We start from the raw sequence: 16,050 nt of genomic DNA, 5'->3' as shown, positions 1-16,050 counted from the left end.
TCATGCACTGCAGGACCTCAAACGTGCTGCAGTGTTCTTCAGGTTGCATTACTGTACATACAGACAGCAACATGGGTTAATATGCACAGCATATTAAAAAACGTAACTGAATCAGGCCACGTCAATCCAACCTGCTTATAAATGTTTGTGATAACAGATTTACTCAGAAAATATATAAATATATATATATATAAATATAAAACCTGTTTATCATTTTTGTGTAATCTTTTATTTTCCTGTAACACCAATAAAATTTTAAGATTAATTTCTATTTTTGTAATGGCCAGATAGTTAGGTGTCTGCTATTTTGGGTTCTCTGGTTTAATGTTCTCTTTGTGCATGTGTTTCTTTGTTGTTTTCCTCTTATGGAGTTGGGAGGTGACTGCTCCTTGGTGGCATTGGCTTTTATTTTGGGAATCAAAGCCTTATGGGGAGAAATCTAAATCTATGTTTTATATGTAAAGTGTTTTGATATAGTGTTGATATTGTACATGCAGATGTTGTGATGAAACGTTTGCACTTAAAATTTGGGGGTTCCTGTAGTATTGGATTCTGTCGCTTTTCTATGACTCAGATTTCCTCTTTGATGACTCGTTGACGTTTGCTAACTGAAAAATGTATATTTTCCCAAAGGGAGGATACAATTATGCACTTAGTATTTTATACCACAAAACAGAGTTAAATTTAATCTTCTACAGTACATATCGAATAATTTACAATAATTTGTAATTAGGCACTACCACACAATATTTATTTATTTGAATTTATAGTCAAGCCCAATAGAATTGGTTGCTTATATTGCATTTTTGCATTAACTTTAATAAAGGTTTAAATAGCTGATAAATGACCTCAAAGCCCATTTAAAAACTTTTCTCCATTAAGTCATCTTGGACTTGTCATTTGCATATTTCTTCATTTGTATCTTCTGATGTTTTTCCTTCGACTTACCTTGAATTGTAAAATATTGTTTGAAAATGAAATGACACAGTTCTTGCTTTGTTCTGTCCAGTTCTCTATTTGTTTGACGCTTTTTCAAATGTTTACAAGCTACTTGTCTTAAGTGGCATATTGATGTATGAGAGGTGTAGAGGAAGTGTTTATAATGGATGGGTGAGACCAATAAAAGATGTTTAACTTGCCACATCTTCTCTTTCCTGTCATTACACAGTATGTTGTGTTGTCAATGTTTGACCCTCTGCCACCCAGTAAACCACAAAACCACCTACTACACAGATGAGTCATATTTATATAGAAAATAATTCATTCATCTCCACCACACATTCACATTTGTACTGAAAAGTTATTAATCATTAAAGTGTAATTTGAATCATGCTGCCTACAACAGAGTTATAATTTGCTGCAGGAAGTATTTGTGCCAAAAACAATCATTCAAGTATTGTATAATGCATTGAGCTGCTTGTTGATCATAAGGTCGACTCTGTAGGTCAGAAACATTCAGCTGGAGAAGGCCAGCATGAAGCTCATCCTGGCAAATAAAAAGCAAAGTTAGGGAATGTCAGTTTTCCCTGAGATTGTTCTCACGCAGTTTTTTCACTGTCCTCGCTGCACTGCACTGTCCCTCAGCGAGCCTCGGATCATGAGCCTCCTGTCTGTGGCTTCTCTTTCATGTCCGTGTTTTTGAATGAGTCTGAGGGGAAAAACAAGATTGATTGATTAAAATGAGGACCGACATACTGCAGGCTGTTGATTAAGTTCAAACACCAGCCAAAAAAATATTACATTTACACAAAATATGAAATTTAACACCCTGATCTCAAAGACTCTGATAGGAGGCATTTGAAATGTCGGAGTTACTCCCTCAAATCAGATCAGATAAAAACCCTGCCACCATTACTGTGTGATCTCAAATGTCCTTAATGCATCTTGAGTGCGTTTACCTCTGTGCTTAGAACTGAACCCTTTAACTGAACTGAACTGAATATCCCACCTTTTCGTTCTTTTTGTTCACTTTGTTCTGGATTACTGTAAAACCATAGCAGTACAGCATGACTACTGTAGGTTTAGAAGAGCTCAATCTAAGTTAATAAACACACAATTCTTATATGAAAACCTATGAATATAGCTGCATGAATGCATGTGCTTATTTGCTAAAGTTTGTGTGGTGGTTATTCACAGCTTCCACAATGACTGCCATGGCAGCAGAAACTAAACAGTAGACAATCTTAAAATAGGTAAAGGGAATGTGTCAACTCAAAGCTAACCTCCCCCACCTACAATATCTCACAACACTGACACAAACATTTCTTTCAATGATAACCCACACCCTGATTCACACTATGTACACTCACTGACGTGTATTGTTTGTATTGCTGCCTGTTCTCCTTCACCACAGCATCTTAGCCATACAATGCCACGTGACATCAGCGTTCCTGAAAAGGTACATCCTTTTTCTTTCAGATATACTGATTTTTTTTATGACTGGAGTTTCATTCTCTCATGATATGTGCTGCCTACCTGATCTGTGTTTACCTGTATGGCACTCTCTGTGGAGGTGCTGAACATAGAGGAACAGGAGGAAAAGGCAGAAGCCGATGAAGGAGGATATTGTACAACACAACAGGAAAGCGTAACTGCCCCAACTGTGGATAACCTGCACACAAAAGTACACACGTACAGTACACACAGAGTCGTTTTTAATCTCTTCAATCGACCCTGGAATGTGGCTACATAACTGGTAGCCACAGGTAGCAGCGTTTCCGCTTCATTCACTCCAACACAGGTCACTGCCACCAGATTAATGCTTGGACACCCTGCTGCAGGCGGATTCTGAATGTTGCTGAAACCAGGGCCGGCCCTAGGATTTTGGTGGCCCTAAACAAGATTGTTGTTTGTGGCCCACTCTAAGCGCAAACACCAAATCACTGGTTAAAACAGAATACAGACATGTTGATGCCCTCTGAGGTTTGAGGCCATTTTCTCGACTTTTACATATTTTCATAAATTTAACACCAGATACTTGCAGATGTAACAATACTCAAGTGTTTCATGTCTAAATATTAGAACCTCCGCTGTAAGCACACTGAGGCCAGTTTGTCCTAGAACGCTGTAGAAAGAAATAATTTAGGCCAAATGCTGGAAATTTGAGGTCTGCTTTTTGTAAAATTTCAAATCCCTTGTGAAAACACACCTTCAGTCATGAGAATGAACTGTTTTGGTGCTTGAAATAGGATATGAATACAGTAATAGATACGTGTAGAAAACAAGTCTAAAATGAAGTTTTGTAAGATTGCTTTTTGAGCACAAATGTTGTCATTCTGCCGTTCTGTTTTCACCAAATGTCTCAAATGTGAGATAAAAGAAGCTGCATATTGACTTCACATTACATATAAAGCTCATAGCGTGCACATGCAGACCTCAGGATGTTTAAATGACTTGATGAACCCCGGTACCTTTCTGATCATGTGGCCCCCCACCTAACGGCTGTGGCCCTAAACAACCGCATAGAGTGTTTATGCCAGGGGCCGGCCCTGGCTGAAACCATGAAATATTGCATTGGTGATACATAAAAGCCTGTCCCAAAATAATGACAGACAGACAGACACAGTAAAGCAAATTGAATGAAATGATTTATCAAAAAAATAAATGCAAAGAAAACGTTGGCAAAAAAAAATCTAAAGATCAAAAGAACTATTGTATTGAATTTAATCATTACTGCAAACAAAAGGACACATTCACACACAGTCATGAAATACTTCTTACCAATCCAACAAGCAGCTGTAACATCATCTCTCCTGTGCTGGCACTGGTCACCAGGACAGTTGTGGCACAACCTTTGACATGAAAGAGACAAAATATTGTCTTAAAAAAAGCCAGCAGAAATTGTTACAGAGGACTGCAAATTATTTATTCATCAACACATAAAGTGAAAATGTAAATTGATGCTAAAATACAATTAAAAAATAAGTGCACATTACATGCAACAATGATACATAATAAGTCAAAAATATTGAAACGAATGAATGATTTATATTAGATTTATTTTAATTGATCAAGTTATATTTAATTCAGTTATATTCAAATAAATGTTATAATTTAATAAAGAAAAGTCTGATTAGACATTCATACATGAAGCTGAAGCTAAATCAAGTAGTTTCATTTAAACATTTTAAGAAATAAATAAATACATGTAAAGAATCTGTGTTATTATCTGTATTATCTATTTACTTTTTTGGCAAATATCTTACAGTTTATCAATCTTGTATCTGTTTATTTCAGCATTTGTTTATAAATGTACATTTAAACGTTACTGAGTATTTGAGTGTGATTGAGCACTGTTAGTCTAACAAGTTAGTCTATAAAGTATATGAAGTCCAAGATGAGTTGATATTGATAATATGCATGTCACAAATTGTGAAAGAGTGTGTCTGTCTTTCTAACCTTTGTAGTCGAGTATGTCCTCTGTGTAAGCCAGCATGGAAGGAAACACACTACTGATGCACAGTCCCAACACACAGGTACCAATGAAGAGAAAAACACAGCTTGTGTAGAAAATCAACAGCATGCACTGCATCATTATGACTCCCACCTGAAACATAAAGATACAGTGTGTGAGTAAATGCACAAGTCTATGTATTTGTAAAACCTGCAGAAACTGATTTTGACACCCTAAACAGTAGATTTGCCAATTTGAATTCGGTGAGAACATATTAAGACCATAATATGCAAGAGATGGTAAGCAGAAGAATACGGTAGATACAGAAATACTGGAAACTATGGGTGAGTCTGGAGTTAGATATTAAGATATTTAGGCATGCCAGGTTAAGTGATCAACACGTAAAGAAACGTGTTATTTAGTCACAATTCCACACAACACAACATTTTCCCAAATTGCGCAATTTTGGCAAACAAATGAAGGCCAAGGACTGATTTTACAGAAAATATTTAATGTGGCACAATAATTTCATACTATTGTTTTGATTTAAAAACTATGGATTTTAAGAAACCACCTTGCTCTACCTGATGTGGCACATGCCAATTAATTGATTACAGTAATGAATCAATGATTCCCTTACTGGTGGTTCTTGATGTAACAACAAGGAAGTGAAATTAGAAACATGCTTTTTTTTTTCATTCTTTATATTGTTGACATAGGGGCTTTGCTCAATGCTTTGGAAACAGGATACATAAGATCAGATGACAGAGGATTGTAGGAATCACAACAGAGACACCTGCAAACGATGGTTGTGGAACCGAAAGGTAAACCACTAGCACTAATTTCCTGTGGTGAGAAGACAGAGGTATGCAGGAATCACAACAGACTGTGGACTTGATTCAGTCTGAAGCCCTTGCCTGTTGTGATTCCTACAGACCTCTGTCTTCTCACCACAGGAAATTAGTGCTAGCGGTTTACCTTTCGGTTTACCCTTCAGACTAAATTAAGTCCACAGCTCCCAACTTTAAGGAAAGGTGTCAAGTCAAAGAGCATGTTCTGCCGAAACCCGGGTTCGAACCAAGGACCTTTAGATCTTCAGTCTAACGCTCTCCCAACTGAGCTATTTCGGCACAGAAAAGCTATTAAGGAGTCTGTCGGGCTGGAAACTCAATGACTTTCCCATTATCCAAAGCCTAATACAAAGTGAAAAAAGGACAAGAAATGCCAGGGACGCCTGCAAACGAAGGGTGTCGTACCGAAAGGTAAACCACTAGCACTAATTTCCTGGGGTGAGAAGATCAGAAGACAGAGTTCTGTAGGAATCACAATAGGCAAGGACTTCAGACTAAATCGAGTCCACAGCTACAAACTATAAGGAAAGGTGTCAAGTCAAAGACCTTCCTTTGCCGAAAACCGATTCAGTCTGACGCCTTCCCAACTGAAAAACTGAAAAACTCACAGGGAGGCTGTGAGAAGAAGTAATAAGAGGCCCAGGTGGAGGACCACACACGTGCACATCCTCTTTCCCTGAATGTGAAGTGAAATAGATACCTCCATCCAACTACAGTTGAAACAGGCCACTGAGGATCCTCAGTTTCCTCATCGTCTTTCAGATCCTTTCTCAAACTGTGGTGGTCATCATGAAGTGCACTAGTATGTATTGTATATAACATGCATTTCCCCCTTCATCCAGTGCATGACACACAGCTGTGACTTTTGCCCATATCTGCACCGAGAATCTTACTTGATGGGTCACAAGCTGCACTGCAGAGACAATAACATCTGCGATCTGATTTCAGGACACCTTTCCCTATGGGCTCTCCCTAAAGGTTGGTAAATTGGTGATAGGGGGAGGTCTCTCTACCCAAGCAGTACTTGCTGCTTGGGTAGAGAGACCAGTTCAAAATTCAGCCACATGATACTGGAACAATTGACACGCTGGTGGTAATATGCCAGTAAAGATGATCATTTATATTAGTAATGACCATAAATCTACACTATGGAAATTGAACTCAAAGATACTGAGCAACCCCAAAGTGAAAGAAGAACTGAAAAGGGAGGCAGAAACTTTGAGGAGAACATTAATGGAGAAGTATCCCCACCTACAATGTCAGAAAGCAGTACTCAGCTGGAAATGTTCTTCACCATCACAAACAAGAGAAGCTCAATGATTTATTCAGCCACAAGGTCATAAGGAAGGAGTAGAGCCAGATAATAAAGAAGCAATTAAAAAAACTTGAAAAACTGAAGTTATTTTCTATTTTGTTATATCTATTATAACTTTTCAATTTCCTGTCAAATATGTGACCAGCAATTCATTGAATGGGATAGGTTCATCTCTTGATATATCCGAGTGGGTCAGAAGAGTAAATGCAATCAGAAAAAGAGAAAGGCGGTGTGGTGTAGTAAAATTTCATGGTTTGCTAAGCTAAGAGTTTTGGTGTCTTCATTCACAATTCATGGCATGGAGGAAGGAAAAGAAAGAGGAAGGCTCGCTAGAACCACCATTACAATCTATCCCAAACAGGACAAACACTGACTTTAAAACATGAAGGAGTAAAGAGCTAGGCAGTCTGAAGAAATTTGACGCTAGCAGTCAGACCTGAGAGAGGAGGCAAATTCCAGTAAATAGCTGTGGATGCAATGCATATGCATATATGGTGTTTGTTGTATAGATGTTAAGCCGTGATGAACCATGGGAGACACTGGTTGTGCTCAGTGCTAAGAACTTTACTTTTGCTCCGCATATCAACGGTGTAACTACAATGCTGGGTTACAACTCAACTCATGCCTACGGAACTCAGTCAGGGCGTGTGCCTCACTACATTACAACTGACATCAATGTGAAAGGCAAAAAAGCAACCTTTACGATAAGATACTGGAGCTGATGTATCAGCCATTCCTGAGCATGTGTTTGCAGGCAGGGGGGTTACTTATGGTTACTTAACTAAAAGTCTCTTGAAATATCAAACAAAGAGAACTATTCCCTTCACTGTAATGTTGAATATTGTATTCATTGTATGTATTTGTCATTTAAAAGTGTGTTCATACTGTACCAGACTGAAGATGAGCAGCCTAGGTGCTTCATATTTGTAGGACAGGTAGATAAAAGCCAGTCTTCCTGCTGTGATGGATGCCCAGAATATACTGTCCAGATAGCCTGCAGTCTTATGACCCATCAGCAGTGGAGGGGAGACTGCGTAAGTGTAGACAAAACCAGCATAAGAGCCCTGTGGGACAAGGGAAACAATGAGAGGTTTGCACCAAGCTAATTCTAGTCAAAGTTTAGTCTGACATTAAGTTTTTTTTTTTTTTTTTTTTACACAAACAGGCTTAGTGTATCAGTAACGTATCAGCTTGGTGTTTCCCATACATTCATTTATTTGTGGTGGCCCGCCACAAATAAATTATGTCCGCCACAAATAGATTTTTCTGCTTTTGGCTCGACCAACGCAATATCATTCTGTATCTGTGCATCTCCGGCCCGCACAGACATGTGGGCATGCATGATAGATCTGTCAAAAACTGAGCAGTTTTTTTTTGTAGAACATGCACCATAGGTTTAATGTTCTGAGGGAGAGAGCTGACCTAGCCAAGATGGCGGCTGTGTGGCGATGCCGTGTCATTGGGCCGCAGCGTCAGGGGAGTCATCTAGTCTTCTTATATACAGTATATCTATGGTGTTTAATGTGTATGACATTACCAGGAATTCTTACTATAATTCCATCAGTGATGAAGAGGATGGCTCCCCCTAGAGCATGGAGGATGAAGAAAGTAGCAGGGCGTCCACGGAGTTTGGCAAAGTTACAGCAGGCAGTCCCACCCCCATGTCCTGGAGGGACAGGGATACTGAAAGGTTCGCCACTTTATTTGTATAGTTTGGTCTCAGACATACACACAGTGAGATGTATTACCTTGGCCAGAGTCCCCAGTGGTGCCTGTGCTAGAAACAGAGCCCCTGTCCAGGAGGCGAGGACTCTTGTTGAAGCAAGGCAGCAACCTCTGATGGTACATCAACACAAGCACTGCTGTCGGCACAGGGAGCTATCAGAGGGAGGGCAAAAAGTGACTTTTGTAAACCCACCGTCATCACTTCCTCTCAGTTGATTGAATTTGTGAAACCTCCTCTCATAAAAATAGAAGCCATGCTGTCTTATCTCATCCTCTGCTGAGAACAAATCAATTTCAAATAGAAAAACTCAGCTGTATTTGTTTTCTTCTTCTTTCTCAGGCTCATAGTGTGTGAACACTGGAACTGGAAACTCAATTGTGAGTGGCGCCGAGCAAAAACACTGTTTAAAATTATATTATCTCATTAAATTCAATTTAGGTCATTTGTGATATGAAATCGTGCATGGTCATGGGATACGCATATATAATTATGAACCAACAAAATGATTATTATTATTTTCACAAAGCCCAACAAGAAAAAATGTTGATGTCGATGGTAATGTAACAAGTTTTGTTTTTTCTTAATGGCCTACAGGTCTGAGACCAAATGATTTCAGTTTGTAATTTCCACACACCCCAAGTGCAAACGTATCTTAGAGTTTTTGGTAACAGCAGATGATGGAATATACAAATGTGTGATTAATTCTATCATAAAGAACTTGTTAAATGTAGAAATGGCAATGTCAGGCTGCTGTTGTCCCCATAGGGACATATGTATATCTATCAAGCCAATCACGTGGCTGCAACTAAATGCATTTTGGCATGTAGACGTGGTTGAGATTAAAGTGATTTTGTGAATGTGGCATGGTTGTTGGTGCCAGGCAGGTTGGTCTGAGTTAATCATAACATGCTCATCTACAGGGATTTCTACACATAACCATCTTGAGGGTTTACATAGAATGGTCACTCATAAGAAGAGAAAATATCCAGTAAGTGGCAGTTCTCAGGGAGAAAATGGCTTGATGATACCAGAGGTCAGCGGAGAATGACCAGGCTGGTTTAAAGAAATCCTGGAAAAACAGTTCGAACAGGCTACATTTTGAAAATACACAATTCAAAAGTCCAAGCAACTTCAGACCTCTCGTTGCTGCAACTGTCTTGCTGAATTTTGCAAGGCAGCAGAAGCTTTTCCGTCACAAAGAGGGGTACGTGCAGAGGGGGGAGGGAGGGGCAGATGGCAGTTTGATAGATGAATTTGTTTGTGGCATTCAAAATGATTGGGTGATATTTTTACGGGATTGTCAGTTTCACAGGTGACTGACATTTTTCATTTTTGTGAAAAGGCATTTGATTAATCGGTTGCAATCGGGGTGTGAAGAGGACTTCAAACAATACAGTAAAAAGATCTCCTCCCCTCCCTACCTTTATGCTGATATAAAGACAACAGTGACTGGTTGAAACCAAGGTATGCAGAAGAGCATCTCTGAACACACAAAACATACTGAACCTTGAAGCAGATGGGCTACAGCAGCAGAAGACCACACCTATTACCACTCCTATCAGCTAAGAATAGTATATTTGCATCGTCTCACAAAAATGTAAATAGCAGATTAAACAAGGCACGAAAGCATGGGTCCACCCTGCCTTACCTCGATGGCTCAAAGTGGTGTCTGTGTGTTTATGAGTGTTTACAGTGTAGCCATCTTCTCATGGCTAGTTCCAGCAGGATCACATGTTGCAAAGCTCCAATCATTGGTTTCTTGAACATGACAATGAGCTCTCTGTACTCAAATGGCCTCCACCATCACCAGATCTCAGTCCAATAGAGAACATTTGGGATGTGGTGGATTGAAAGATTCTCATCATAGAGCTGTCGAATCTGCAGAACATGTCAACATGGACCAAAACTTCTGGGGAAGGTCTCCAAACCAGTATTAGCAAGTTGTTCCTAATAAAGTAGCTGGTTAGTGTAAATGTAAATGGAGGCTGCTCTTACTGAATACCAATTCAGAAATTTCATGTCATAATCAATCATCAAACAGCTTCACCTTGCTTCCTATCAAACCTTAACAGAGAGTTCCTGTCACTTTCCCATCCACAAGTAATGCATGTTTGATCCAATATAGGCTATTAGACTGAATAAGTCATAGCCTACTAGTGTGAATTGTACAAATTTCTGCAGCATCATTATGAAACCATGAACTCACGTTGATAAGAGCCATGATCCAGAATGCATAGGATACCCTGGTGATGACGACACCCTCAGTGTGCAGAGAATACTGGGAAACGTTGTGCAGTGCTGTTCCATGCCCGGCGAGGCTGCTGCGGAGGTGCTGCAGGTCCAAGGAGGAGGATGAGTTGGCGGTCCAGTTGGTGCTCAGAACACAGTTGTCATCTGACAGGAATGGATCAACCACCAGAGGACTGACCAGCGCTCCCAGGCCAGTGAAGAAATGCAAGGCCTGAGGAGAAACATTGACAAATATCCAGTTTAGAGTTAATACATCAGTGAAGTTTTCCTCTGCGTTGCTAACCCTCCGCCTGGCCATGTGCATTTGTTTTTAACGAAGCCAGCGAAAAATCAATCCATGGAGCGGTGGATAACGTTATATAACATATACAACGTTACGACCTGTATATCTGTGTAGTCTAAAGTGTCATAAACAAAAGATTACGGGTTATGGAGTGTGTTTGTGTCGCGGTGCGCAGAGACAAGAGCTGGGACACCGGGCCGGTGGCCAGGTACTACACTGATGTTGCAAGGTTGGCTTTCAGCCATGAGACGCCAGGTGGAAGGCAGAGAGCCTCCGTTCTCACTCCTAACAAGTTGCAAGTCATGTAGTTAACTATCATGCACTCCGGAGCTTTTTAATTAGGGTAAAAATGTAGCATAACCACGGGAGAATCCTGCTTAGTTCCTCTTTAACTGTCATGTAAACAAACTGAGTAGTGTTTAAAAGTACTAATGAATCTTTGTCAAACCTGAACCAAACTGTATACTAAACCAGTGTCACCAGTTAAATTTCCTTCGGCAATAAAGTAAATAAACCTGAACAGACTGTAATATTTTACTGTGTTATTTTTCAAATTTTTAAGTTTTATATATTAGGGCTGTTCGATTAATCGATTTAAAATCGTAATCGCGACTATTTGGAAGTGTAAAAATCGATTTTTTGAAATCGTAAAAATCGATTTTTTACTCTAACTAGGGTAATTACGGTAAGCCCCCGTTCATGAATCTGGGCTGCGCTGAATTATCGTAATGACTGCTGCCTCCTTCCTCCCATCACACTCTCCCACGGCTCTCCCACTGTAAACAAGCATGTCGGCATTTTGCTAAGACCAGTGAGGATTTCATTGCCAAAAAGACCAACGGCCCTTTTCCACTACACAGTTACAGCTCTCACGGTCCATTAGGTCCATTTAAAAAGACACAAACAGCACACAAAATAGTTTGTCATTTAACAAAAAAATCGTAATCGTAATCTGAAATCGATTTTTCAGAGAAGAAAATCGAGATTTTATTTTTGGGCAAAATCGAACAGCCCTATTATATATTCATGCGAACATCCTCAGTTGCTTTTGTGCTTAACATAAAAATACAAACACAGAGACATTCACTGCTGCCCCTCTCCCGACCGTAACCCTCCACTGACCTGCAGGAAGATGGCCGAGTCCTTCTGGTAGAGTTTCACCAGCTGCAGGTTGGCAATAGTGTCAATCACCCCCATGGCTGTGCCAGCGAGTGCCATGGCGACGGACAAAAGCCCCACATGGTAACATAGCGGTATGATGGCAAATACCAGTGAGATGATGAGAGTGGAGGACAAGAGCGCTGACAAGGAGCACACAGGTCTGGAGAAGACACAGGGTCAAAACAAACACCCACAACATCATTTAGTGTATTCAGATCACAATGACAAATATCCGGTCATTGAGAAGTGCAAATTGAGGCATCAGTTTCGTGCTTGTGTCTTAAACATATTCTAAATATTTACTTACATACTGTACAACTCTCTTATTGAAATGAAGACTACTGTAACTCAGCCCGGGCCAGGCGGGTATTTCCAGCTTGTTGTTGGTGCAGTTAAAGTCACCTTGATGGTCTGCTGTTCAAATAACTTTTATTTACCCAGTTAGTTTATCACAGGCCTCATGCCCTCGGTACACCTACACAATATCTTCCCTTTGCAAGATTAATGTGCCAACTTCCCGCTCTCCAGTTCACCTTGTCCTATATACAGTAACTTTTAGAAAAGCTGTGAAGCATGTGATGAACTAAAGCAGCTGACCATGTAGAAACATAGTCGACTTTGTTTAACATGACAATTTTTTAATCCAGTTTGCTGTGTCACAGATTGTAATAATATTATACTGTATGGGGCAGCTGTCAGGTGGTTCTTGCTAAACTGTAAGAGTGTGTCAACTTGTGTGATGAAATACTCCCTTTAATGAGCATAATAAAGTAGTTCAGAGAGAACAGAGATGATATGTGTTTGTGTTTCTCATCAGAAGTTCAGCTGACACAGTCTGGAGAAATGTGATGGTGGTTGAGTGACGCACGTTTTACACAAGAGAAAAGGTAATGAGATAAAGAGCCTTTATAGAGAGCAAAGTTTTTCCTAAGCAAAGACAATGTGTTAAAAATACTGTTCCATGTATCACACACGAGATAGAAATCATACCTAGGTGTTGACCAAGCTAAAACATGTCTATCCACTTCAGGTCACAGTGGTGGCTGCTCAAAGTGTGAGGTCTGGTGCAGTCCTGTCTGCCATTTGAATAATACCGATTTGCCAGGCAAATTTACAATTCAGTCTAACTGTCCAGGGCCGAACTCTCAATGCCGTCATCAAAATACTCCATATCCATAGATTTAAACAGTCCTGTTAGGAGAGGTTTAATTTCTGTAAATGTCATCTCCTCAGGGTTTTGTCCTCAGTGGGACAAGGTCATAGTACATGATCAAACAGCTCTTGTCTGGAGTTAGACTGGACTCTGGACATGTGGATAGTTTAGCCCATTTTCTGGTTAGGAAACAATACACATGTTAGACAATATACACTACACTGATACAGTATTTATTTGACTTAAGAATGCACACATTGCATGTAAATGTTTCTCTTTTCCTATATCCCTATTGGGTTTTTCTAAAATCTAATATAACGTATATGTGATCCCTTCCTAAAAAAATAGAACTAAAACTGAGCTAAAACCTTTGAATGTGACAATGTAGAAAATAAGCATAAAGGGACGCTATTACAGTAATAAAGGGTGTTTTTCATCTTATGTTGTGAATGTTATGTATTAAAGCTTTTAATTTTCATTTCAGTCAATCAGGCAATTCATTTGATCAGTGAGTGCAAAGAATGCCCAAGGTAACCAAAGCTATTCGGTTTATATGAGTAAAAAGCAGCAAATCCTAAATATTTAAAGAACAGCAACTATGAAATATTCAGTATTTTTGCATGAGAAATGACTCAATAACTCAGTAATCTTAATAGCTGCCAATTACTTTTCTGTTAAATAAACTAACTGATGACCAGTTTAATGTAAGCTTTAGTAAAAGCAGATTTGAAAAGCACCGGTGGGATTAGTGGGAAAGTCACTATAATGAGGAACCTGCATGAAAAGGAGTAGTGAAAGTTGACATGTACATTACCTGCTGTAATGAAGGAAAAATATGAATTAACTGATTTAAGAAAGGGATAAAAAAAAAAAAAAGGGTTAGGGGCAGCTGCAAATACTTAGCATGGAGGAAATTGGTATATGACCTTGTTTTGTGGTCTGTGAGACCATGCGGAGGTAACTTTAGCTTTATCCAGAAGTTCAAAACAATTTAACCAAATAAATGAGGATAATTGGTGTAAATTAGATAAAACAATGTCAGGCATGTTTGCAGCTGCTGAATGGGCCAAAACACATGCTGTTTAATTACCCCTAAAATATTACAGCTGTAGGCTATTCTGCCTACAAGATGTAATAACTACACAGTAGCTATATGGTGTGTGGGAAGTCAATGCTAAGTAGTTATAGGGATATCACATTCCTTCAGATGTGAAAAGTTGAATGAAATCACTGTTGAATGCCACTAACAAAGAGATGTGACTGTGTAAAAATGAAACATCCCCCTCACTTTAACGCTCACTAACTAGACTCACGTTTTCTTACAGAGTCCTCCCATGCTGCTGCCCACCAGCAGGAAGAACTGCTGGGAGAAGAAGACCCAGGTGATCTGCTGCAGGGTGGAGTGGGTCTGACACCTCAGGTCCAGGATGGTGGGTCCCAGGAAGGCGATGCACAGGCCGAAGCTGAAGAACACGCTCCAGTAGGTGAGGGTCTGGTGCCAGTGGCGCCTGAGCAGAGACCAGATCCGCTCGTCCAGCAGCATGGTGTCGGTCTGAGGGGAAGCTGGAAGTCCTGGGAGCTGCGGAGACCAGACAGCTGCTGCCAGCTGCTCATTCACCCTGTCGGAGTGGAGCTGTATCACACCGGGAAAACAAAATGTCACCGGAGAGAGTAAACAGAGCTCAGGAGTTACTCCGCCGGGGCACTTTCTGCCTGAGTGCCAGTTCTCCTGTTGACGGACGTGATGCTGATTGGATGATATCGCAAGGTCCCGCCCTCTATCAGGCTGCTTTCAGATCATTTTTCTCTGAGATGTGGGTGTTTGGGGTGTTTTTTCACCCAGCACTTTATAAAGTTTTGATAAATGTAAATGACATGACGGCCGACAGTTGAAGAAGTAATGTAAGATCTTGGTCAACAAGATACATTTTTTTTATTTTCTACTGTGTTGTTTTTACTAACAAAGACATAATTAAACAAGCTGGGTGCTCTCTGGAAGGGACTTTCTTTCTTTCTTTCTTTCTTTCTTTCTTTTACTGTTACTGGACTGTGTATAAACTTAGTTGATCACTCCAAATTATTCATAGTATGATATTCGTTTAGATTTATATTATGGTTGTTGGTCTGGTGTTAATTATACTCATTTTATATCAATTAATTATTCATTTGATATTATTATTATTATATCTATGTATTATGTCATACAGTACATTATAATATGATGCTGGGGGTTAATGGGGTTAATATTTAACAGATTTTGCTTCTTCATTTGGTCAGGGACTGGTTGAATGATGTGTGTGGATCTGAATGTAGAACCTCCTTAAACCTTTGACTTGTGGACCAATAATCACTCTGATCCTTCTGATGCCTAGATTTAGCACTAGACTGTGTTTTGATATGCACTGATACGCTGTCTAATGTCATTCTGCAATCAATCCACCATGTGAGTAAATCAAAAGATCATTGTGTGTTCAGTGGATGTTTTTAAAGAGGTGGCAGAGGTTGGAGTTTCACAATGTAGACACTGCAATTAGTAATGTCAACAGTTTTGATATATACAAGATATATGTGTATTTTAGCACCTCAAGACAGATCAACCAGCTACTGTTTATCAATGAAGACAAAGTGTTCAATTATAGAGGTGTGACTGATGATATATTAAACATGTACACACAGTGTCTTAATTGCCACCTCAAACTGAGTAACACTGCGTGTGATTGAAAAAAATTACTGGAAGTGTTGGATTGTTTTCATTTATATATCTTGTTTTGAAAACAGAATATAATAAGAAAATTTAATTAAGTAAATTTAATTAATTTGTGCTGTAACAATTGTGGGAAGTACAAGTCAGTGGCCAGATAAAATAAAAAACAAAACCGTGTTTCAGTCTACCTACAGTGAAAACTTTTCTGACTTTC

General features: G+C 39.5%; 1 protein-coding gene and 1 non-coding gene across 2 annotated transcripts; both read right to left on the bottom strand.

Moving 5' to 3' along the window:
* Window positions 1-722: 722 nt before the first annotated feature.
* Window positions 723-14,843, bottom strand: slc60a1a (solute carrier family 60 member 1a). Its single transcript, XM_085776514.1, has 10 exons — window positions 14,446-14,843; window positions 11,941-12,139; window positions 10,492-10,746; window positions 8,308-8,437; window positions 8,110-8,225; window positions 7,450-7,623; window positions 4,399-4,546; window positions 3,721-3,791; window positions 2,491-2,611; window positions 723-1,648 (listed from the first exon to the last, which is right to left on the bottom strand). The coding sequence occupies exons 1-10, from the start codon at window positions 14,673-14,675 to the stop codon at window positions 1,596-1,598; spliced, it is 1,497 nt and encodes a 498-aa protein (XP_085632640.1). The 5' UTR covers window positions 14,676-14,843; the 3' UTR covers window positions 723-1,595.
* trnaf-gaa (transfer RNA phenylalanine (anticodon GAA)) lies at window positions 5,451-5,523 on the bottom strand. The gene has a single exon. It is a non-coding gene; the product is annotated as a tRNA-Phe (tRNA).
* Window positions 14,844-16,050: the final 1,207 nt, after the last annotated feature.

The sequence above is a fragment of the Trachurus japonicus genome, chromosome 5 (genome assembly GCF_045865225.1).
Source record: "Trachurus japonicus isolate A0001 chromosome 5, Traja_1.0".
Taxonomy (NCBI): domain Eukaryota; kingdom Metazoa; phylum Chordata; class Actinopteri; order Carangiformes; family Carangidae; genus Trachurus; species Trachurus japonicus.
The sequence above is the reverse complement of the archived record's forward strand: the minus strand, read 5'-3'. Positions and strand labels throughout refer to the sequence as shown.